The sequence below is a fragment of the Rattus norvegicus genome, chromosome 1 (genome assembly GCF_036323735.1).
Source record: "Rattus norvegicus strain BN/NHsdMcwi chromosome 1, GRCr8, whole genome shotgun sequence".
Lineage (NCBI taxonomy): Eukaryota > Metazoa > Chordata > Mammalia > Rodentia > Muridae > Rattus > Rattus norvegicus.
Window position 1 is genome coordinate 208,987,708 of NC_086019.1, and position 25,531 is coordinate 209,013,238.

The 25,531-nt window shown below is 53.6% G+C and overlaps 1 protein-coding gene across 22 annotated transcripts in view; it reads left to right on the forward strand.

Annotated features, from left to right (window-relative positions):
- Shank2 (SH3 and multiple ankyrin repeat domains 2) overlaps positions 1-25,531 on the forward strand; it is a 445,157-nt gene that overhangs the window by 412,564 nt on the left and 7,062 nt on the right. For 7 of the 22 annotated variants that reach the window (XM_063274304.1, XM_063274282.1, XM_063274330.1 and 4 more), the window contains 8 exons: positions 2,798-2,933; positions 3,723-3,802; positions 3,997-4,018; positions 5,212-5,232; positions 11,958-12,088; positions 13,745-13,856; positions 14,683-14,703; positions 16,064-18,467. In XM_063274304.1, the coding sequence (XP_063130374.1) occupies positions 2,798-2,933; positions 3,723-3,802; positions 3,997-4,018; positions 5,212-5,232; positions 11,958-12,088; positions 13,745-13,856; positions 14,683-14,703; positions 16,064-18,467 (2,927 nt within the window). 22 annotated transcript variants of the gene reach the window in all.

Consider the following 25,531-nt stretch of genomic DNA (forward strand, 5'->3'; position numbering starts at 1 on the left):
CTAATGAAAGGCTCTCTTGCCCCTCGTGTGGGAAAGGCACAGTGCCCTGAAGCCGCGGAGAGAACGGAGTCCAATGGCAGAAAAGGAAAGGGCTTGGAAAGACAGCTCCTAGGAGAGAGTCTCTCCTCATTCCTGAGTCCCTAGAAAGCCCCAGTGGAGTAGCACTGTTCTCTGGACAAGACGTGTTCTTGCCCTCGGACCTGTAGGCAGCTGTGATTACCTGCACAAGAATGGAACTATTCCTTTTCTGTCATGAAAGAGGAGAAGGGCTCATGGCTCCCTGCCCATCCTCAAGAATTTATAGACCTTTAAGGATTGCTAGAGAGAGGAGATCACAAGGCCACGCCCCATGGGTATTTATGGACAGTTAATAGTTATCAAGATATCTAGTCACTTAACCAGTGCCAGGGTTTCAGCTGGCCATAAGATGCCCAAGTTCTCCTAACACCATTGCAAAGCAGGAAGGTAGAGCTACGGGAGCCCACAAGGTCTGCTCCTTCCCTAGACAGCATTTCCCAGTGTCCCCTTCTCTCTGAGTTCCCTCCACAGCAGCACTGGCCCTTGCAGGCTGTGTCAGAGCTACTCTGTCACCTCTGCAGGACTTAGGGACTATGGTTCCCTCCCTGCCTCTCAGCTTCCCTTCAAGCATTCATGAATCTCCCCGCCAGGGAAGCTGCTGCCTTTCCCACCAAAGTCTGTGTATAACTGAGGGGTGCCAGGTAGAACACTGACTCTTAAGGGCCTTAAATGAAGGATGGTAGGAAACCCAGCTCCAGGTTGAGCGGCACAGCGACTGGCCACTGGTTTCTGTCCAAGGCTGTTTGTTCAGCTGCTGTTCTGCAATAAAGTGCACAGCGGGGATGGGGGCAGGGTTATTTTCTCCCTGCTTCGGAGGCTGGGACACTGAGAGAAAGGCACTGGCTATCCTGGCTTGCAGGCTGTTGTGTCCTTCCTTGATGGTCCCTCACAGTGGGGCAGGCCATGTTACTCTTTGTAGGAAACATCCATGAATTGATGAGTCACCCTTGAGGGAGCCTCTGGACTAGATAAAAGGGCCCATGGGAGCTGAGCACCAACGTTCATGTCTCCCAGCTTCCTGACTGTGGATACAATGTAACCAGCTGCTTGGTGCTCCTGCTACCAGGCCTTATTCACCACAGTGGGCTGTGTCCTCAAATAAGCCCTTTCCTTAAGCTGCCTGAGTCAGGTGTTTGTCACAGCAATGAGACAAGGACATAAGTCCCAAAGGCCCCAGTCACCTCTAGGGTAAGATGTATATACATGAGGTCTGTGCTGTGACAGTTGTGACTGTTGGGCTATTAAGCTTACTGAACCCCTAAACACCCAGTGAAGCCACTGTGAACCCCTGAACAGCCAGTGAAGCCACAGTGAACTCTAAACACCCAGTGAAGCCATAGCTCCACTCCTGTAGCTTCGGCCCAGCTCGGCTCCTTCGGGAGACTCAGTATTAGTTTCTGCACTTTGACATCATTTGTGTAATGACAAGTGCGTGTCACCAGGGCTGCATGCTTCAGGCTCCAGCTGTTTTGTGACACTTAGGGCCCAGTCTTCTGGCTTTTCCCCCAGTTTGGCCCAAGGTGAATGCGGAGCTCTTGGTACCCACGCCAGCCTTGGACCCATATCTGTCCGAAAGGCATACACTTGTGGTTTGATGGACTCTATGTGGTTTGTGGTCTTTTAAGGATGAACCCTAAAAGCCCAGCCCAGGGGCTGGAATCAGAATTGATTGCATGGATATCCTATGGATGATACCCTGACAGCAGCAATATGGGAGGTCCATTTTGTCCCCTTCCAGACCTCCAAAAGCAAACAGCATCAAAGGCAATGGCCACAAGTCCATGCAGATGAGAGGGCCAGAGGAGGCTGGATGGCTCCTGAGCAAATAACAGCTCAGGGTCCTGCCTGGGGCTCCTGCATACCCACTCATGTCACCGAGTAGGGATGGGGTTTGGGGATTTGTATGAGTGTCCGAGTTCTTCAATTCCAATAGCTAAGTGGAGTCTAGCACTGCTGGGTAAGATTTGGCCCCTGGTGATCTTGACTGGAAGACAGTGCTGGGCCTGGCGTGTTCACAATGCCCAAACTCCAACCTGCCTTCAGTAAGACTCTGGCTTTGGTAACAAGGCCTGGAGGTCTGCTCCGTGGGGTCAAGAGCTCTTGGCAAAAGATCAAGGTGATGCCCCGCCACTGCTCAAATGGGATGGGAGGAGAGCGCCTGACTCTGAAAACCCAGGATTCCTGAACCTGGGGTTGTGCTCACAGCAGCAGTGTTGGGATCCCGGTGTGCACCACCACTACCCCAGGAGCACGGGGGCAGTTTTCCCCTCTCCCTGCAGTGCCAGGGCAGAAGCGTCATCTCTCTAAACACCTTGGATAGTCAAGCTTTTCCGCCTCTGTGCGGAATAAAAGAGGAATCCTGGAGGCAGTGAGCCAAAGCATGGGAGAAGCCAAGTAGGGGCCAGATTTCTGCCTCACTGCCAGAAGGGAGAGAGCCGCTCCTGCAGCCCTGGAAGTCTCCTGAACAACTCCTGAGAATTCTGCGCCGTAGGACCCACGGGCCCGGCAGAGGATACTGGATGAGGCATCCCACCTCTCACAGTGTGGTAGCTCCTGTAGCCACAGCAGCACTTGTGCTGACCTCCCCAAAGCAAATATTCATCCATATCGACCAAAGCTACCCCACTCCCCACCATCTTGTAGGGTAGCAGCAGCATGTGCCTCACCGCCTCTGCCTCTTCTCACATGTTGCTGACCTGCCATGCCTCTCTCCCTACAGGTTAACAATGAAAATGTCGTCAAGGTGGGCCACAGGCAGGTGGTGAACATGATCCGCCAGGGAGGGAATCACCTCGTCCTTAAGGTCGTCACGGTGACCAGGAATCTAGACCCTGATGATACAGCCAGAAAGAAAGGTGTGTGTCCCTCAAGGTGCAAGGTGGGAGGCAGGGGCCGTGGAGAAGAGAGCAGGATTCTTTTCAGCTCACACCAAGGCCACGGTGTGACATTTAAGTTTGTGTCTAAGGCCATGACATTGAACCTGAGTTACCATTCTACTAAGGGAGGTTATAGCTGGGCCAGCAGACAGGCACCAACCTCAGAACACATGCCCCTGCCCCATTGGTACAGCAGATGTGGGGGATAAGAGTCCTTCTAGCCAGCTGTCCCTAAAGCAACTCTGTCAAAGTGCCGGGGACAGCTAGGAGAGGATGTCGAAAAGCCCATAGCGAGATTCACTCAGTAGCAGGGCTGTCTAGAAAAGAGGGCTGGAAACAGCTGAGACCACAGTGAGTGGGTAAGGGGATGACAATTCCTGGTCACCAACAGGCCTGATCCCCAGCTCCAGCAAAGCCTGTGTCACTGCCCTGACAACCTGGCAGGTAGTGACAGAACCACCTATTCCACCGGCCTGTCCCAGACTGATTCGCACAGACAGAACAGAGCCTGAGCCCCACCCTCACCCCCCAGCCCAGAGCACCTGAGAACTCCATCCTGAGAACCCAGAGCTGCCACCAATCGTGGCACCCCAACTGTGACAACATCCCCTAACCACCTGTCAGCTTCCCCCACAAAACACAGATTGGAGGGGCTCTGCCTCTCAGATTCTTCCTGTGTCCAAAAGCTAAGGGCATGAGGTGGGTATAGGGTGGAGTGAAGCCTTGTGGAGGTTCTCATACCTGCTCTGCCTCTGCCTACCTGTCAAGCTCCCCCACCTCCAAAGCGGGCTCCGACCACGGCCCTCACCCTGCGTTCCAAGTCCATGACAGCGGAATTGGAGGAACTCGGTAAGGCTACCTCGCCCTGCAGCCCTCAGCCAATGCATGAGCTCCTGCTGGCTGGCTTGAATGTGCCCCGCCCCTGCACGCTCTACAGCTCCCCGATTGGCTTGGCGTCTCTAGTGGGGACCAAGGTGGGATCTACGGGGATGGGACTGTTTCTCTTTCTGTTTATCTAACATCGTTTTGTTTTGACTTTTTGGGCCTCTCACTAGTGGATAAAGGTAAGCAGACCCGCTCGCCCCTTAGCAGCATCGCTGCTGCCTCGGGCACCCTCACTGACCCCACCTCAGCATGGCCTCTAGCTTTCTCCAACCACCGAAGGCCCTGCCCTCTGGGACTCTTCAGAGAATCTCAGCACACCCAGCACTCTGAAAGACCCTTGTTAAATAGACTTGGCCATTTGTCCCTTTGGACGTAGATGCTACAGGGGGATCATCAGCCGTTGTTGGAACTGTTAAGATAAGGGATGACTCTGATGCGACTAAGAGCTATGTCCTGTGTGTCACCCAGGTGCCACCAGGTAGCCAGGCGATCTCCACAAAGAGGGTGACTCTGAGACACAGATTGTGAGAGGAAGCACTGTCCCCGAGGAGGGCTGGTGGGGCTGGGCTCCTTGGCACAGAAGCAACCACTCAGATGTAATGCTAGTAATTCTTGGTGGTGTCCTGCCTGGATGTCACCAACAACCAACAATATTGTGTGGGAAACCCATGTGTCCCACCAGTGTGGAGTACCCCCGCCCCCTTGCTCGTGTCAAGCATTGTCTTTCTTGCTGCTTTCTGGAAATCTGAAACTCGCCTCAAATTGTCAGTCTTCTAGAAGAGGGAACCCTGACACGAGAACATTTCTCCACCCAGAAACTGGAGTACCTTTTCTTCCAGCCATGCCCCAACTCTATCATATTCCTTCAAACATTCCACTGGGGACATTCTAATGGTGTCCCCATGACAGAATGCCTGCCCTACTTACAATGGGCTGAGACCAGCCTGCCCTACTGAAGAGGTTGCTACCATGTTCCCTAGGAATTCATTATCCAGGGACTGTCTCCAGCTCCCAGGGCCTCCAGCTCCCAGGGCCTCCAGCTCCCAGGGCCTCCATGCCCTTTTAAAGGACCCCTCCTGTACTCCTGCCCCACCTCATGAGTTTCAGTCCCACCTGTGGAGTGCTGGTGAGATACAGGGGCCAAAGTAGGAAAGAAAGCCTCCTCAGTGTCACACAGGAGGTGGGACAAGAAAAAAGAGCAACCGAGGACAAGTTGTGGGGCTACTCTGGACCCTGCCTCTCACTCCCAGTGCTCTCCACGCTGCTTCCCATGTCTGTGTCCTGTGATCACTGAGTTGACTCCCCCGGGTGCGGGCCACTGTGGGAGGGCGCCACCATGGGTGGCTCACACGCTTCCCTTTCTGTTTGCAAGCCTCAGTCCGGAAGAAGAAGGGTAAGGGAAGTGTCTGTCCCCATGCTCTTGCCCAGTAGAAGAGAAATTCCCTCGTGACCACTGTGTAAAGCCCAGCGTGTGCTGTGAGCCTTGTGTCGTCTTCCCTATTTGGGGGGTTCTTACCCAAGAGACCCTCCCTGTGCTGTACCCTGTTCTGGTCTGTCTGGTCTGCTTGGCATCTGTATGTGACCCCCTCGACCTATTTGTAAGTCCCCCAATCTGTGTCCACATCAATACTGACAACTCAGCCAGGATCTTGGAGGACTCTTGCTGTGCCTGCTGCCTGCAGGTGTGTTGACTCCTCTTCTGTGGGGCTGGCCAGAGACATCCATGTGTACTGCCCAGCCACTGAACAGACTGGGGTGCAGGCAAGGGGATCCCAGACATTGTTCCTCTTCAGCTCCTCTCATACTGTGGGCCTTTCACTGCCTGTCCCCAGGCTCCCATGAGAAGGGAGAGGGCATGACACAAATCTCATGAGGAACCAATCCTGCCTCCCTCAGAAGCATCCCATTACAGATGTACACCCCTGACTGTTCATGACTCACACTCAACACTCAACCAAATACAGCCTGTGACCCAAAAGTACAATTCTAAAACATCATTCCCCAAGGATGAGGTGGTCCCTAATTAGGCCTGGGAGGTCCCTAATGATTGCTGAGCTCAGTCTGAAGCCTGGTGTAGACCTAGCTTCTAAGATGCTGACACGGGGATCCAAAATGCCCGAATCCAGCAGGATCGGCCTCAGGGCAGAGCAGGTCCCCTGGAGCTGCCAGCATGGTCAACTCAGGACTAGCAATGATCTTTACAGCTATCCAAGCTTTTACCACATTGGGCAGCACAGGGAACTCCAGCAGGCTCCCTAGGGTCCTCCCCATGCCCAGGGTATGGCTGATGTCCAGTCAAAGCCTACCCTTCTTCCCAGAGGTCCTGTATTTATGTTCCTATATAAGCATCCCACCCCTATCAAAGGCCAAACCCAACTGTAGCCCGTCAGATGAGGCATGCCACTACTGTAGGCTTCCAGGGTGCCCTACCAGAGCTCATTGTCAAGAAGATGAGATCTGTCCCATCCCTGTCCCTGTCCTAGTTCAGTGCCATCCCACTGAAATGCTGCAACAGCTGGAGACAGAGGTTTTTTTAGCCAGCACCAGACGAATCCATTCGAAGAAAGATGAGTCTCAGACAGTGGAAAATGCCTTCCATGTGAGCAGAACAAAGCGTTTGAGAAGAAACCTCCAACCTGGGGCTAGAGCAGAGAGGAGTGAGGGTGGAGAGATGTCAGTGGAACCAGCGGTCAGCCGAAGAGAAGGGACTCAGGGCACCCTGTTCCCACGGCCACAGTGTCTCTCGCCTTATCTTGCAGAAGCCCCTGCCAACTTGGTTCCTTCACTCAGTTGGTACACCAGCACCTGCCATGCATGGCTTGGAGCAGCGTGGGCACACGGTGCCTTGACTGCAGTGCCTCCCACAGCCTGTCCAGGCTCTCTGGGAGGGCTGCTTACCTGGAAGGGAGTACACGCCAGGGAGGCAGTCCAGAGTGAAGGAAGAACTTGCTCTTCCCAGATGCCCTGAGCTGAAGAGTGGCCCTGCCCCCTGCAAGTCTTTGCTTACCCAGAGACTATGAACTAAACCACATTTAGAAATAAGGTCGTTGCCGATGCAGCCAAGACAAGGTCACGACAGGTTAGGTGTACCCTAAAGGAACCACTGACTGGTGTCCTTATGAGAAGAGAAGGAGAGTTAGGAAGTGTTAGAGACTACTAGGACCTCCAGAAGCAGGGCTGTCCCCAGTTGCCTACAGATAGAACCTGGACCTGCTAACCCTAATGGTGGGTGCCCAGCCCCCAGAACAAAGCTATCATCCTTCTAAGCTATTGTTTATAGTCCTGGGAGTTTACTGAAAGTTAATAGCCTTAGCTAGGGGTGGTGGCGTATGCCTGTAATCCCAGCACTATGGACACGGGAGATAGAAAGATCACAAGTTTATGACCAGCCTGAGCTACAGGAAACCTTTCTCAAATCGAGTGAGGCATCCTTAACCCTGTATCCACCCCACCAGCCACACTGACTTAGAGACGCTGGGTTTTCACTGAGCTTTTGGCCCTGGTGCCTCATGGTGAGAAAAATCACCATGGCCAACAACCACAGACACACCAGCCCAGGGCAGCTGAAGTATGAATAGAGACAGAGGCAACCAGGCAGAGTGAGCGGTGGAATGAGCTATGTGACCATGACTTGCTGGTCACCCCTGGATAAGCACACAGGCCTTTCCAGGCACAAGCCTTGTGGTCTACAGGTCCACAGGGGCCCAGGCTGCATACCCACACTTCACTGCTTGAGAGAGCAGACAGGAGGCAGCCCTCTCTAGTTGCTCAGATGACAAGGCAACATTTTGGCTTTTCATCCTGGTAGCAGAGTTGCAGAGGAACGGCCAGTGCTTCCTCACCCCGAGATGGGTGTCGTGGCACTGTCCTACAGAGGGAGTGGGCTACTGGCTCTGAGACACCAAGGGGAAAACATGGTGGCTGGGGAGAGATAAATTTCCAGCTATCTCAGATGCCATGAGCACCCAGGAATCTTGCTGCTGGCTTCGTAAATGCTTCTAGAACACTTGATCTTGCTCTCTCAGAGATCCAATGTAGTCTGTGAGAGACAGCTGGGATCCTGCTCTGGCTAAGGCTTGATTGCTAGGCTCTGGTATCACCTTGTATGTGGCCAAGGGACAGAGCACCTCAACAGGGCTTCCACTCACCGCCTGGAGAATTGGAGGTGCCTGGAAGACTCCCTCAGGACCGTGCCATGGGATGCAGTGCTAGACCAGTCCCAGCTCTTCCTTTGCTTTAGCCATTGGGGTTATTTTCCTTCCCCCAGCATTTGTGACTTCTTCCCACAGAGCCATGACATCTGGTGGATATCACATGGAAAGCAACAAGTGCCTCAAGTTAAGGACAGTGGACATACCTTCTAGTGCTTCCTGCTGCAACCTCTGGGGCTGCCTATGGCCCAGGCAAACCCACAGATTGGGAGGAGCAGTGACAGGCAGGGCAGGCTAAGAAACGTGGCTTTAAGCCACCTCAGGGAGCCTGACAAACCTGCCTCCCCTCCCTCCCTCCCTCCCTCCCACGATCCCTCCCTTCCTCCCCCAACCCTCTCTTACTCCTGATTTCCTGAAAGTCTATGATATGTAGCCCATGAGCAACAAACACATCTGCCTTGTGAGAGACCATAAGCTTGCTTAGAGACTGAGAACTCAGCTCATTGCTGGGTTGTTTTGTAACCCAGAACCTCTTTCATGTGTGTCTGTGTGGGTATATTCAGTCACCAAACCTCATGTTAGCCCTGGAAGGGCCTGTCCTCCTCAGCAATCTGTACAGCTCCAGACCTAGACCTTTATAAATTTAAACCTCCTCCTCAGAAGCCAATCATACAACAGTTTCCTTTAAAGCCTTTATTTCCTGTCAATAAGATCCCAAAGTTGGAGTCTGTGTGGTCAAGTCTCAAGTTCCCAATGGTCAGCAAATTTGAGGAACAACTTGAAGACCCCTCTGTCATCTGACTCACACCAACAGCACCAAGGTTGGAAGATCTGGAGCCCTTCATCTGACAGGCTCATAAAGCTTTCCTCCTAAGGGAGAAGGGAGAGGCAGAGCTCAAGAGAACAGGCCAACATTCAACCCAAGACACAAGCACGCCAGCACTATCACATTACGGACTCCACAAGCCCTGCTTCTGGTCTTCAGCCAGCTAAGTGAGGTTGGTGACTTGTCACCCTGACAGGAGCACCCTCCAGCTGTGCTCTCTGTGAAAGACTGTTCTTCCTACAGCCGAGCAAATCAGGTTGAAGACTCAAAGTCCGACACGGTTAGAACCATCATGGGAGACCCTTATCCAAGGCCCTGAAGTCTCAAATCACAGCCTATTACCCACTCCTGCTGGGCACATGGAGATACCTCAGGCACCCACATGCCAGGCAGTAGACCCACATGCCACCAGGGGGGAATGCTCACACTGCCAGCCCCTGCCAGGGAGATTCTCAGTGATGCCACAGTTCTTCAGCTCATGTGTTCCTCTAGTGTCCTTTGCCCTCTAAGTGCCCAGACTCAGGCCATACACAGCAGACTCTGGCCAACCACCTCCTCATGCTGAGCCTGTGCCCAGGGCCTTCCTAGCAGAATCCTGTGCCTCTTACCTGATCCTCCAAGCGTCATCTCGCCCACAACCTTCCCTTGCCTAGCTGCTACCATTAGCTACTGAGTTCAACAAAAACAGGAGCTTCTTAGAGCTCACTCACACCTCTACTTGATAGTTCTTCCCAGCCACTCACAGAGAAAGCAGGCTGGGCTACCCATCCCGCCAGGAGGGGCCTTCACATCTCAAGGTTTATACAGGTTGGAGGTAGCTAGATTTTTGCAGGTCTCCAGAGCATTCCATGTAAAACACCCTTACAGTCTTCATAACTCGGTGGCTTCCACTTGACCCACATTCAAGACTCAGGATGGTGTGTCCCCACGCTAAGCCTCTGTGGATTCAAAGCAAGTATCACTGAGGGGCAGAGGGTCGTTTCCCAGAGTGAATGCTGTATTTTCTGCCCAATGCCTGCTGCAGTGGTGGGACATAGCTCTCCACTGCTAGAGAGATCTCCTTCCTTGAAAGAATGCACTGTGGGTTTGCCAAGGCCACACCTCAGCTAAAGCTAGGCCAAGTCATGAGTGCCAAGAGACCTAGCACATGGGGTAGGGGTGAGGATCAAGCCAGGCCAGTGTGTCCTCGCCAGCTCATCAAAGCAGGCCACACAAGCCACCACCAACTGGCAGGTGGGTAGTGGGGGCTACTCAGAAAGAAGTTTGATCTCAGCCGTAAGAGTCACCTGGACCCCTGGAGATGGAGGCAGCTGAGCATGGCCTGTATCACATGGTGGGAAGCAGTCTTCCAGTGTGGAAGGTCAGTAAGAAGATGACGGACACTCCAGCACAAGTGCCCAGGCCCAGGATAGTGAAGATGTGGTTACAGGAAAGGGTTTCGAGACTCAAGGGCCAAGAACATGGCTGATTTGAGTTCTGAGTGTCTTCACTGCCACTGGAGATGGGAGCTGAGCAATTGCCTGACCAATCCCTGAAGACTGGATTCTGGCCCAGGAAGAGACCTGTGGCTAGACGAGCCTACAGGTCCCAGACATCAGAGTCAGCCATGGACTCTGCAGGCCTGAGGTCTCTTCTACAGTCTTTATCCTTTTTAAATTCTTCACACACGTGAAAGACTCCGAGGTCATGCAGGACCATATGGCATGGGCCACATCTGGACTGCAGCCATCACCTGTGGACTGCTAGCATCAACACTGGTTTAGAATTAGCCATCTTCCCAGGATGTCAGAGGGTCCATGATGGATACTTCCATTGGATGGATATCCCCCTAATCACAGCGCACCCTCCTCCTCAGACTCAGGGGGATCTTGGCTCTAGCCTGGCTTCTTAGACAGTATGCTTCATTCCAGTGCTGAGCACTACTGTGGCTCTGGGAGCTTAGCCAATGGGTCAGCTCCTCCCGATAAACCACCATTGCCAAGTAGTATTTGAATGACTCGGTAGCTCAGTCAGAGAACCTAGTGGAGCCACCAGACCCCAGAAATAAGCAAAGCCTGCCTGAAAGGACTTGGGCACGTACAAGGAATGTTCTAGAAGCTAAGAATCTCCTGTACCTCAAAAGGATCCATGTGGAAGGTGTTCACAGCCATGGCTTCCCATAAACTTCATCCTGACCCAGTGCATCTTACAAAAACAGCCTGGGACAGCTAGGACCTTTTGGCAAGTGCCTCTGGGGACTGAGGGACTTTGACTGCAGGTCTCAGGGAGTGGGGTCCCTGTGTTCTGACGACCGTAGACAGAGCCTTCTATCTGGTCTCAGGATCTCAGTTACTGTCATAGAGCTAAACTGGGTATCAGGGTCATTCTAGAACAAGTTTTGGTTTTCAAAACTTTTTAAACAAAAATCTCTTGGTATTTTATTTTGTGTTTGTTTATTTTGTTTTTCCGTTTCCCAGGACTCCGTGAGATTTGGTTTTTACTTTCTAGAACTAGGAATGTTCTAACATGGGAAGAATAAATAGAAAGTTCCCTGTACAGCACATAGTTACAAAAAGGACTGTGTGGGGTGTGTGTGTGTGTGTGTGTGTGTGTGTGTGTGTGTGTGTGTGTGTGTGTGTATGTCTGTGTGTGTGTCTGTGTGTCTGTGTGTGTGTCTGTGTGTGTCCATGCGTGCACTCGAGCCTGGTGGCACAGACCTGTAATGTCAACTCTCAGAAGACTGGCATAGGAGAAACAAAAGTTCAAGGCCAGCCTGAGCTACACAATGAGACACTAGCTCTAATAGTAATTCTAAAATTAACACTTATCAATAACAAATCCCATTTGTCAAACCTGAAGATGGCTGAGTCACAGGTCCTAGGTGGTATAGGACTCTCCAAGGGGGCAGGCTGAAATGAGGAGGTCTCCTGCTATCTTTCTCCAGTTAATTACACACCTCAGACAGGCAAGGGGATGTATGGTGGACACCCTAGTGGGACATGTGGAGGGGTCATAGGTGCATGCCTGCTCCCCACACCACAGCCTCCCTGATAGCCCGGGCACGTGAACAGTGGCTGCATGCCTCAATTCTCCTAACTGAGCCCATCCACCCTCCAGGCTTCCATGAGACTAAACCACTCCAAAACGTACTTTGTCTTTTAGATAAACCGGAAGAGATAGTCCCAGCCTCCAAGCCCTCCAGGACTGCAGAGAACGTGGCCATAGAATCCAGGGTGGCAACCATCAAGCAGCGGCCCACAAGCCGGTGCTTTCCAGCTGCCTCTGATGTGAACGTGAGTGAGCAGAACCGGGTCGGGTTTGGGCTGGCCTAGCTAGTGGACAGGCAGGCAGAAGTTTCAGCATGCAGGGAGCGGCAGGCCAATTCAGTAGCTGGCCTTCACAAGCCCTCTCTGCACATGGTCAGAGCCCACTGTCAGGGGCTAGCACACTGATCCAGTGCAGACCTGGAGCAAGTCAGTTACTAGGCTGAAGTGCAAGCCTCACCACTCCCGTATGCCACCTTTACCTGGGTTTATCCACCAAGTCCCAAGCCTTGAGGGTGTCCCTCCATGTGTCCAACAAAGAGACATTGGACATAGGGGCAGTGGGAGTGCTCCTCAGACAGTGCTCCTTGCTGCAGCAGAGCCTCACGCACTGTGGTCCTCTGCACAAACCACCTTGTGCTCCAAGGTGGGGTGACATCATCCTTAGAAGGGAAGTGGCTTAATGTGTTGGTCTTCATTGTGCATGGGAGGCACCAGATGCCAACTCACAGCAGTTGCTATTGCTGTGCCCACTCACCCCAAGTAAAAGGCACTCCCAATAAAGAGGTGACAAGTTTCCCAGGAGTCAGGGATAAGTCCTGGACAAAAGTGAGATCTTTGAACCCCTTGGTACCTCCTTCTGGTTTCTGGCCACCATCACAGTCCAGTGCCAGGTCTGAGCACTAACTGTCCCACCACATAGCTGAGTATTTTCTCTGACTCACTTTCAGACTGGCTTGGTTTAATCCGGCCCTTTTAACACAGTGACACCTACACTTGCCATGAATTTGGTAAGAGTTTCATAAGATAAGCAATAAAATAGACACCCCCAAGGTTCAGATACTCACTCCTTCCCCTCAGAATCACATAGGGAGGAACCCTGGCCTTCAACACACCTGTATTCTGCCCTGATATTCTCCAACCTGATAACCCCATTGGACAGGTTCCTTTGACCTCCAAGGGGCCAGCATCCTACCTTCCCTGCCTCGGATTCCAGGGTCAGGTGGGTAGAAGTCTGTCAGAGTACACCCACAGATGTGTTCTTAGTGAGCCTTAGTGGCCAATCTTCCCCAAGCCTCCCCCAGGCTGTGGAGCATAGCTGGCCAACCACTTCAGACTGTCAGACAAAACAGCATAGGTGAACCAGCTATGAGGGGCAGGCAGATACTCTCTAAGAGTCCACCTTCAGCCAGAGGAGAGACAGCCCACTGCAGTCTCTGTGACACTTTCCAGGGTTGCTTGGCAGTTCTCACAGGTCAGGAACCCTACTCACATGCACAGGTTTGGTACCTGGACACCTCTATAGTGCCTGGAAGAGGAAAACAGAATCCAAACTGAGGACTTGACCAAGGTCACAGGGTATGAGGACTGAGGTGGGACATGGCCTGGATCAGACCCCACTGCCTACCACACTGTGCCTTTCCCCAAGAGCCAGCCATCCTGGTTCTGTTCTCCGTGAGCTTCTCTGCTGACTGGCCGGGGAAATGTCTCAGCAGAGTATGGCTAACTAAGTCTGGGTGTGCTGGCATCCAATGCACAGGAGCTAAAAGGAATATGGGGAGGGCGTGGCCTGAAGAAGCCATGGTGATTGATACCTGAAGCTCCCAGAGCTTCCTGTCGCCTCTGGCCCTGTCACCATGGATGGGGCTCCCAGGGATGCACCTCACCTGGCTCTCTGGTTTGCAGTCCGTGTACGAGCGCCAAGGGATTGCTGTAATGACGCCCACGGTCCCTGGGAGCCCGAAAGGCCCATTTCTGGGCCTCCCTCGAGGTACGATGCGAAGGCAGAAATCGATAGGTAAGAAGCGTGACCCTCCACCCGAAGACGTTGCCCCTAAGCTTTCAAACACAGCCCTCAGCTCCTCAGGGGTTCTGGGCTCCTGACTCCAAGCCCCATGGTTGCCTTGGAACCTAAACTCTAGCCACTCCCCACGGGGACTGCCTACCAGGGGGCAGGTCCCCAGCTTCTCTCCAACAGGCAAAGTCTTGAACATGATGGGGTACGAAACCTTCCTTTATGGTGGTTTCTCTAATCTACTCACAGTAGCAGCCGGGGAAGCAGGGAGGAGGGTGGGAGGATGGGCAGACCCCTCCAGTCAATGTTTCATAGGCTGAGCTCAAGGGACATACTTCTCCGGGTGGTCGGGTCAGGTCTGAAACGCTGTGTGTAAGAAAGCAGCTTACATTCCTCGCTAACATCCCATTTCCTTCACTGGCTCGGACAGGGCAAGGTAAACCTGACAGCTCAAGACAGGAAAAACCTCAGTGTGGTCCTTCCCATGTAAACTGTCTGGAAGCCTAGGCTACTGCTAAGCACGGTGGAGCCTTACCATGTAAAGAGAAGGGGTTTGCAGCCTCCTGCCTCAGCAAGGCACCACCAGGAACACAACAGCTCTGTGTGTTCCAGAAGCTCCTCCTGGTGATGCTGCCAGTGACATGGCACGGCTGTTTTTAGTCAGAGGAGGAGGCAGGAGGCGGCATCTAGGCAGTAAGGACCATGGTGGTGTCTGCAGCTTGGGTGGCCCGCCCACCCCTGGCACACTCAGGGCCGGGCATAGCTGTACACACACCTTGTTGTATTCCTGGATCTTTCTGGCTAATAACAGTTGATTTCCTCCTGTCAGACAGCAGAATCTTTCTATCAGGTCAGTGAACCCCCACCCTCCCCCAGTTTGGAATCTGTAACTTGAATGTGTCCCAGTTTACTTTATAGGGGGTATTCTTAAATTATTTATTACTCCTTGGGAATGTCACCGTTAGGCGACACCTCACAGTGAGTGGTCCACAGAGAGCTCCTTCAGCAAGAGACCTCTGAGATGCCAAATTAGCCTCTCACAGGAGTATGTTCAATTTGGAATACCCTTATCAACTGGAAGTTTTCATGGAATCAGTGACTGTAGTTTGTCCTGGGATTTTTTTCTTTCTTTCTTTCTTTTTTTTTTTTATTATTTCAAGTAATTCATTTTGTTGCCTCTGAAAACCTGCATGCTCCCCGTGTTGAGAACTCATCCTTAGTGTCTGCGCTGTGTACGCTGCTTCTGTCTGTATGTCTTAGGCTGTGCTGTCACATCAGCTGACACATACCCGCAGAGAAAGCCCAGTCACACTGTGCCCTCAGCCACATCCCCACTTGTGGTCACACACACTCTTCGCCAGTCAGGTCTCAAACATGGTTCTGCCTTTGTGCCAAGCCACCCAAGCTTGGTTAACTCTGGCAGTCAACCTCAGGTCTCCAGAGAGTCCTGCAGGCCCTCGTCAGAGCTTCTTTGGAGATGGGCAGCCAGCACAGAATAGCTGAGCAGCATCCTGTAGCTACCATGCCCCAAGACTAGGTGGAGAAATCAAGTCTCCCTCCCCTCATGGACACAGTCCATGACAGAATGGCCCTATCTTTCAAGCCAGCCACCTGCTGAGGGCTGAGAAACTCAACCAATACAGAGCCTTTAGTGTGGCCCAGAAGGGGCAGGTGACGAAACTGGTCAATGTTCCCTTGGAGAAAACCACACAGTGACAGTAGCAGCTCCTCCTTGCACATTTGGGACACCACTAGGCAGAACAGGAGGGACAGCAACCTTGACCTTTAGCCACTCATATGGCCCCTCAGGGAGTCAGATGAGAGCCTCACTCCCTTAGGAGCCCTCACCAGGCCTGAACAATGCAAAGACGGATGCCGCCTGCACACTCGTACCCACGGCCACAACTTTGGGTTCATGTTGCCAGGGCTTGGCCTTGTTTTGGACACTTGCCACCCTCACCTCACCCCAGACACCACAGTATGCCCCCAGAGAAGCAAATCCCTAAATGCGTTCATCACACCGAATGCCTGTCTTTCTGTTTCTGGCTCCTAGAAGGCGTGTGACTAACCACAGCATCCTGGCCTGTGCCGTGCTTCCTAACAATTGTCTACTGTCTGAGTTTGTGGAGACACAGTGTGTTGCACAGTCCTGAGGACTCCAGTGCGCTTTGTGGTCGCCGGGCTTAACACACTGTGTTCTCTGCTTGCAGGGATAACAGAGGAAGAGCGGCAGTTTCTGGCTCCCCCAATGCTGAAGTTCACCCGAAGCTTGTCCATGCCAGACACTTCTGAGGACATCCCCCCTCCGCCACAGTCTGTGCCCCCCTCTCCCCCTCCACCTTCCCCCACCACATACAACTGTCCCAGGTCCCCGACTCCAAGAGTCTATGGGACAATTAAGCCTGCGTTCAACCAGAACCCCGTCGCCAAGGTGCCCCCAGCCACCAGGTCTGACACTGTGGCCACCATGATGCGGGAAAAGGGGATGTTCTACAGGAGAGAGCTGGACCGCTTTTCCCTGGACTCAGAAGACGTCTACAGCCGCAGCCCCGCCCCACAGGCTGCCTTCCGCACCAAGCGGGGACAGATGCCTGAGAACCCGTACTCGGAGGTGGGAAAGATAGCCAGCAAGGCCGTCTATGTCCCTGCCAAGCCAGCCAGGCGGAAGGGCATGCTGGTAAAGCAGTCCAACGTGGAGGACAGCCCTGAGAAGACGTGCTCCATCCCCATCCCAACCATCATAGTCAAGGAACCCTCCACCAGCAGCAGCGGCAAGAGCAGCCAGGGGAGCAGCATGGAGATCGACCCCCAGGCCACTGAGCCCGGCCAGCTGCGGCCAGATGACAGCCTCACCGTCAGCAGCCCCTTCGCGGCAGCCATCGCTGGGGCCGTGCGTGACCGGGAGAAGCGTCTGGAAGCCAGGAGGAATTCCCCGGCCTTCCTCTCCACCGACCTGGGAGATGAGGACGTGGGTCTGGGGCCTCCTGCTCCCCGGATGCAGCCCTCCAAGTTTCCCGAGGAGGGTGGGTTTGGTGATGAGGATGAAACGGAACAGCCGCTATTGCCTACCCCTGGAGCAGCGCCCAGGGAGCTGGAGAACCACTTCCTAGGTGGTGGTGAGGCTGGTGCTCAGGGGGAGGCTGGGGGACCCCTGAGTTCCACATCCAAAGCCAAGGGGCCTGAAAGTGGCCCAGCAGCCGCCCTCAAGAGCAGCAGCCCAGCCAGCCCTGAGAATTACGTGCACCCACTCACGGGGCGGCTGCTCGACCCCAGCTCCCCGCTGGCCCTGGCACTGTCCGCCAGGGACCGAGCCATGCAGGAGTCCCAGCAAGGACACAAGGGGGAGGCCCCCAAGGCCGACCTTAACAAGCCTCTCTACATCGATACCAAAATGCGGCCCAGTGTGGAGTCCGGCTTTCCACCGGTCACCAGACAGAACACCAGGGGTCCCCTGCGAAGGCAGGAGACAGAGAACAAGTATGAGACGGACCTGAGCAAGGACCGGAGGGCTGACGACAAGAAGAACATGCTGATCAACATCGTGGACACTGCCCAGCAGAAGTCAGCCGGCCTACTGATGGTGCACACAGTGGACATTCCCGTGGCGGGGCCACCCCTGGAGGAAGAGGAGGACAGAGAGGATGGGGATACAAAGCCAGACCACTCACCCTCCACAGTGCCAGAAGGCGTTCCCAAAACCGAAGGTGCTTTACAGATCTCCGCTGCCCCGGAGCCCGCCGCTGCGCCCGGCAGGACCATCGTGGCAGCGGGCTCCGTGGAAGAGGCGGTAATTCTGCCATTCCGCATCCCCCCTCCCCCTCTGGCGTCCGTGGACTTGGATGAGGACTTTCTTTTCACAGAACCATTGCCTCCTCCCCTGGAATTCGCCAATAGTTTTGATATCCCCGACGACCGGGCAGCTTCAGTTCCCGCTCTGGCTGACCTGGTCAAGCAGAAGAAAAGTGACACCCCTCAGCCCCCTTCGTTGAACTCCAGCCAACCAGCCAACTCTACAGACAGTAAGAAGCCAGCCGGCATCTCAAACTGTCTGCCCTCCTCATTCCTGCCACCCCCCGAAAGCTTTGACGCGGTCACCGACTCGGGGATCGAGGAGGTGGACAGCCGGAGTAGCAGCGACCACCACCTGGAGACAACCAGCACCATCTCCACAGTGTCCAGCATCTCCACGCTGTCTTCAGAGGGCGGGGAGAGCATGGATACTTGCACAGTCTATGCAGACGGGCAAGCCTTTGTGGTTGACAAGCCCCCAGTACCTCCAAAGCCAAAAATGAAGCCCATCGTTCACAAAAGCAACGCACTTTACCAAGACACGCTCCCAGAAGAGGACACAGATGGCTTTGTGATCCCCCCACCTGCACCCCCGCCCCCGCCCGGCAGTGCCCAGGCCGGTGTGGCGAAGGTCATCCAGCCAAGGACCTCCAAGTTGTGGGGTGATGTTACAGAGGTCAAAAGCCCAATTCTCTCAGGCCCAAAGGCAAATGTCATTAGTGAGTTAAACTCCATTCTGCAGCAGATGAACAGGGGGAAATCGGTCAAGCCTGGGGAAGGGCTGGAGCTGCCCGTGGGAGCCAAGTCAGCTAACCTCGCTCCAAGGTAAGTTCGAAATCAGCTTGGGGATGTGTGGTCCAGTGCTGGCCAAGAAAAACCATTGGGGAGCTACCTATGCAGTCGAGAAGAGGGGGCCTGCATGGCCTCTGCCACACCTATTAGGCTACAACCATGTTGTCACCATCCTGTCACCGGACTACGGCAGAGCCAAGGCCATGGCTACCATGCAACTTATGACACACCCTCCTAAGGACACATAAAGAAACCAGGGGAGGACCAGGCCCATGCTTGCTTCCAGAAGGAAGCTCAGGTCTCTGCTCTGTTTCCTCCAGCCCTTTGCCAGGACTACCTCAAAGGCAGGCAGAGCTCCATTAAAACCCAAACTGGTCAACAGAGGTGGCCAGAGGGTGGGCAGTGTGGCCAGCGTCTGAACGTGGGTGTACCGTTCCCTCTCCCTTAATCACTCATGGGGTTGAGGATTCAGAAGGAGTTGGGTCATTGCTCCGGATGAACATCTGCCCCTCCACTACATCACCCCACCCAGGCTCAGATGCTACAAAGGAGTCACTGCCAGCCGAGCCCAGTGGGCCATTTTCAGCATCACATAGGGTTCAACAGGCTACCTTCACTGGGATGGGGGTAGAATAAACACATTCTTTCTAAGCCCAAACAGAAGGTTCTAGAACAGCCCCCCTTGATTGTGTGTGTGGCTTTGGGATGGTACTCAGCAGCCTGGCGGGGCCCTGCCCTCTCTCGTGGCTTTTATGTTTCTGTTCCTGTGTGTGATACACATGCGTGCTGTCTTTCTGCTTCCGTGTGTGCAGCTCTCAGCCTCTCTGGCTGACAGTTGAGCTCAGGTTCCATTGGTTTGACTAATGAAGTCTTTCTTTATTCTCCCGCTGGGCAGGCATCTGATTCAAACAACCAAGCCCATTAATCAGGGACATCGAGTTGCATTTGAGTCTTGAGGTTTGGGCTGCGAGCCACAATTCTTCCTGCTACCTTTCAGTGTGGTTGTAAAGGGATGGCTTGGAACGGCTCCTTAACTCCTTTGAGAAATACTGATTGGCGGCTGTTGTAAAGAAATGTGTGGATGCCGCCCTAGTAACAGGAAACCTGAGACAGGTGGTGTGCAGGAGCAAGCTCCCGTGGCTCCCGCTAGCTAGGGGATGCCTGCAGAAACCCTCCACTCCTAGTGGATGTAACTACACACACACCTGGACGTTGTGTACATGTTCAGGAGTCTCAAGGCAACCTTGGAATACGTTTGGTTCACCCTTTCCCCTGTAGAGTCTTTTAGGGCACAGTCTTATGTGAAAGTAACACCTCGAGCCCTTGGGGTGGTGTTTCTGGCAACTGGGCAGCATGGTACTGGGTGTTAAGTCCGCTCTTCAGTGAGGCTAAGCAGGTGTTGCAGCCTCCCTTGTTAGGGATAACAAGGAGACAAAAGAGGCTACAATAGCTGCTTAGTCTTCAGCCGGAGAGAAGCTGAAATGGCCACTGGTGTTCACATGGAGGGCCTTCTGAATGGCAGCAGATGACCTCTGTCCTTTATTTTTCTGGGTAGACAATATCTGGTGTCTCCTAGGAGAGGGATGGAGACTTACCCTCCACTGGGGACTGGGACTGTTGTCTTTCCCTACTAAGCGGATGCCAGACGCGGGTTGGGGGCTCCAGAGAGCATCACCAGCATAATCCCAGTGGCCAAGAACTGGCACCACCCAGACGGTCTATTCCTGGCCCAGCCACTCACAGCAAGGACTTTAGCCAATGACTACAGAGCACCTCCAAACATCAGGCATTCTGTCACGTAGGTACCAACAGCAGGGTCATCAACCAGCAGAGAGAAGTCTTGAGGCAGAGACAGAGGGACTCTATGGGAAGGTTCTAGAAGCTGGAGCTGAGGATTAGCTTCAGAGACAGGACTCACCACTGAAGACCATTATAAGACTGAGCACCTGAGAGGACAGGAGCAGCCATTAGACCTGGAACTCCCTTGCAATTGAGGGAAGATGACAGTTGCTGACCTCAAGCAGTAGAGGAAACACACAGCTCTGACCCTCCTTCTCAGATCTGGGGATTGCACCAGGTTGGGCATAGGCTTAGGGCCCTGGGATGCCAGCAGTGGTTGCAAGACACAGAGGCCCACAGGCCGGGGTGGCAGTTCACAGAACCACACATACGTCCTCTATGGGGGGTGGAGGTGACCAAGCTCTACCTCCTGCCTTGGGTGCACTGGCCACTTGCTCACATTTCTCAAACACATCTCCATTGCCTTCACTGGCGGGCCCAGGATAACTACTGGAGGGGCACTTGGTCTGAGCATCCTGCCACCACTTACAGATGCTTCTAAAAGTTAAATTATGAATGACACTGGGCAAAATGAGGTTCGGAATCAAGTGGAGAGAATTATTGAGGAAAAAGAAATGAGGGTTTCAAGAGAAAACTGAAGACTGGCTATGCTCTCTTCAGTGACATGTTAAGACAGAAAGACCCCGCTTCCTCACGAATGACTGTGCTCACCAAAGAAAGGCTGGTTCTCAGCATGTTCCTTTCCACCACACGGGCAAGAGCTTTGCTGTGCTCGTAATTTGAAATAATGATCCCCTTTCTACTTGACAGCTCTGAGAGACCCTGTCTTATGCTGCCACCAGGACAAAGTCCAGGGAGGAGCAGAGAGTTAGACGGCCTGGCCTTTGCTTCCCGGGGTGTAAGCAATCTAACTTTAATGTACCCAGGGTTTCTAGACTGACCCCAAAATCAGGACAATGTGGAATTTAGACACATTTAATTACAAATATATTCAAAGAGTCAGCTGGAACCCTCTTTCAATATATTTGTATATATATATACATATATTAGTGTATGGTTTCAATATATTTGTATATATATTAGCATATGACATCAGAGACACATCTGAAAGACCATGGAGCAAAGCTGTGGGCAGATCTGGCTACAGGCCTGATGCTGAGGTAATCTGTCAGAAGTCAGACCAGGCCAAAGTGAAGGAAACTGATGGGTGAGGTCTGCATCTACAATCACTGTCTCTTCTAGCTGCCCACAGGCTTCCCTGTCCTGGCTGGGCGCAGAGCATGGAACCCCTTGCTCTGCAGCTCCGCCCCCTGCTCCGTAGCTCCGCCTCCTGTTCTGCAGTCCCACCCTCACCCTCAGAGGCTAAGGTAGTATCGTCTGCCTCAGCCCCTGTGGAATGGATATGCAAACACTTCATGGGTAACCTTGGCATGTTCTTCGGTTGGACAGGGCTTTTGACTTTCAGAGGCCTCCAGTCATTGGAATCTGGCCCTCAGTGGAGGCAGCAGGCCTGATTGACATTTTTGCTGCTTCATGAATCTAAACAGAACACTTAGGTGTCCTGGTTAAAGCTGCCTAGGGCCAAGGACCAGCCATGGTAGGGAGTTTACTAAGCCGCAACCACTGTCTATAGTCCAGTACCAAGCCCAAGAAAGAAGAGACAAGGGGACATCACCACAGAGGGTACTGCAGTCCTCCACAACTGGAAAACATAGTCATCGTCATCCACCCAGGCAACCCAGGATGTCCCAGGATGCCAGGTACCATATGGTGCTCAGAATTTGTCATTTAAGAAAACCGCGTGTCATTAAGAAATCACGGCCACTGCTCCCTTTAGGGAACTATATGTGACAAGTACCACAGAGGAGAAAAGGCACTCCAAAAGTCAGGTTAGAAAGGAGCCGGCACTCAGAGGAAGTGATTTCCAGTGACCTAGGTTCACATATGATCCAGTTATACAGAAACCAGAAGCACAGAGCCCGGGTCACGGTGGGTGGAGCGTGTGAAGCCGGACCAGAACAGACTCTACATGCCCATGTGAGGGAGTCGGTCGGAGTCAGGCCACCAGGCAAAGAGTGAGCAGGCTGTGGGAACACAGGATCAGATCCAAGGGATGAAAACCATGCTCATCAGGAGTGGACTCCAGTTTGCTGACGTTCCTGGGCTGCGTGTAACGAACGTGAGGAAGATGCTGTCAAGGTCCGTGCTGAAGAGGGGTGGTGTCTGTTGCTAGAGACAAGAGGTACCTGGGAGACAATGAAGATCTAGACCTGGCTGCCTGTCTATAAGCACTGACTCCTGAAGCTGGCTGTGACCAGAGACCAGGCATCACGTAGCAGGATGAAACCTGTTCTCTTCCAACATTCATGGAAAAACTCATCTCGTGTTCCTCTCCCCCTAGAGCACAGGGTAGAGTGCTCCAGGGAGTCCCCATGGCATACACTCGACCGCCATCACTTTGTGGTGAGCCCATGAGGGACAGGGTTTGGCCTTCGCCTCGTTGAAGCACACGGGAGCTTGGGAGGAAAACAGCAGTGCTGAGGAAGTTCAGGTCCCCAAGGCCCCTGTGCCGGCAGCATTCCAGGTGCCTGTGGGGCTTCACTCGATCCCTGCCACCCCTGCTGCCCTCCCAGAGCAGTCCTCCACCCCCGCCATTGTTCTCTGGCTCTCGGCTGGATCACCAGTATTAATCTCAGTTCTGAAATTAATCAGTACGATCGTTAAACTACTGTGACCACCTGGTCACAGAGCTCGGGCTTCTGCCCCGTGACATCTTAAGCTGTCTGCACTGCCAGGCAACTCAGTACTTCAGTCACCAGCCAGAGCAGGAGGGTGATGGACGGTACTGCCAAGGTGCAGCGCTCGGTAGCGAGGTGAGCTGTCAGGGCCGCTATCCACACGTTGACAGTCTCTATCTGACCACCAAACTGCGGGTCTCTTATTTAGAATGTATTTATCTTTTTTTATGTGCCATGGATGTTTTGCCCGCTTGAGTCTCTTACGTATGGCAAGCACATGTAGTGCTCACAGGGGCCAGAAGAGGGCATCGGACGCTCTGGGACCCGAGTTACAGATGGTTGGACCATACGTGTGGGGGCTGGGATTTGAACCAGGGGCCTCTACAAGAGTAGCCAGTGCTGTGAACCGCTAAAACCATCTCTCCAGCCCCTTCAAGTCTTCTCTCTTGATCTCATCACTCTTTTGACAAGAGCCTATCACAGGTGAACAGTTCCTCCTGAAAGGAGGTACCTTCCTGTCCTGGCAACTTGTGAGCTACGTGGGAACCTAGACAGTGTGCTGAGCCTACGACAGCTTCCTCAGAAGGAAGGCAGGCAGTGTCCCACAGCGTTCCTTCCAAGCTCTGCGCCCATTCTGGAGAGAGGCGCTGAGGCCTGGGGCGAGCAGAGCCCACAGAGTTCACTAACCCCATGATGACTGCAGGGCATCAAGGATCAGAGGGGGGTCCCAGCTTCGGAGACTTAGGCAAGCACTAGAAAGGTCCCAGAAAGAGGCAAGGGTGCTGCTCCCACAGTGTTAGGGAGGCTGAGGCAGGGGGATTGTGACAAGTTCTAAACTAACCTGGGGCTACAGTGAGACTCTGAGTCACCAAAAAGAAACTGTGAGAGGGAGGGAAGGAAGGAAGACAAGTAGTTTAGAAGTTAGCCTCATGCAGAGGTGAGCCTGGGGTCGAGAGTCCATGCCCAAGCTGCTCAGAGTCCTGGCACCAGTGCTAGCCCCCGAGGAGCCTCTGGCCCACACTTCTGCTCAGGTCCAAACTGAATCAGTAGCCAAGTGTGAGTCCTGCTGCCCATCCGCCTCCCAGTCTTCAGTCCCTGCTAGGGAAGACAGGTGAAGAGCGTCTGCCAGCAGCTGGATTTGCTCTTGGGCTGGTTTTGTTTTGTTTCTTAATTCGCACATTTTTTAAATGAATTTGATTTAAAAAGCAGGCTAGAGATGATCCTCCCAGAGGCGGGTGTTTGTGAGTGTGTATCTATTCTAAATCAGGGTAACAGGCTTCTGTATGTGCCGCCCAGCAGCCCAGCCGTTGCCTAGCAACATAATGATCTGCGCACAGGGGAGGATCCAGTGAGTCATGACTGTGTGATTCACCAGGAAGGAGGCAGGCTACCCAGAAGGCGCAGAGCAAAGCTGGCAGGCCAGTCCAACTTAACTCAGCAGTTGCCACACTGGGTGGGGTACTGGTAGGCCCCAAGCGTGTGGCCAGGACTATATCCCTGCCGTTAGCCACTAGGCTGACCACCATTTTGTGGTGTTAACTTGATGCAAAGTGCTAACCTGGGCTGGTTGGCCTGGGTCCACTGAGAGCACAGATTCGTTCTTTCCAAGTCAAAGCCAAGTGAAGGAAATAGCTGTGAGCCACGTGTCGGAGATCTGTCCTTTCTTCCTCCGTGCCTCACGGCACACCAGAGAAGGCAAGGTGTAGGTTCCCTGGCTCATGCGAGTGCCTGCCCCAAGCCACTGGGCTGCCTGGCGGGAGGGTTCAGAGGTGCAGTGCTCAGCCAGGGTTTAGTCTACCGTGTTTCCACCCATGGAGGCTGCTGCCTCTCCTTGATTTCCAGTCAGTTCTGCAGTGTCGTCTCAACCGTTCCCTGTGTCGTTTCCATTCGCTCCCATGGCGCTGTTTGCAGAAGAGGGTCATGCTGAGCAGAAGTAAGTGCGGCCTGTCGAGATCCGTGTGTTCCCCGTGTGTCACTGTCTCTGCTCCTACCTCTACTCTCCAGCAGCTGCTGCTGCTGCCTGCTGAATCCATCCTGACCAGAAGGCCTCCAGCCCTGGGTACTGGCTTAGAGACCCTTCAGAGCAGTGCCCAGGCATCTGCTGGCCCTCAGGGGACTGTCATGCCAACCACATGGCTGCAAACCAAGGGTCAGGCCAGTGCAGGGCATAGAACTTCCCAGCCCCCTCCCGATCCTTCAATGCCTCACTGGCACCCAGGAGCTCCTGTAGGACACCCCCTGCCTCCCCTATCCTCCCTAAAGTAGCCTGAAAGTAACCCCCCTTCTGTAGAGGGAAGTGGCATGTATTACACATGTGCCCCTTCCCCAGTTACAGAGAGCCCCTGGGCAAGGGCAGTGCTTGGTCAGGCTGAATCTGGAGCGGCTCACCCTACGACCTGAAAATCGGAGTGGGGCATGGCAGGTTCTGCCGACTCCTAAATGTCCCTAGCCCACCTCTCCATGGCTACCTAAAGCCGAATCTTCAGGGCTCCCCCTGAAGGCTGCAAAGCCCAAATTGGGCTTCAGGGCCTTTACTCCATGGACTGACTCAGGCCTGCT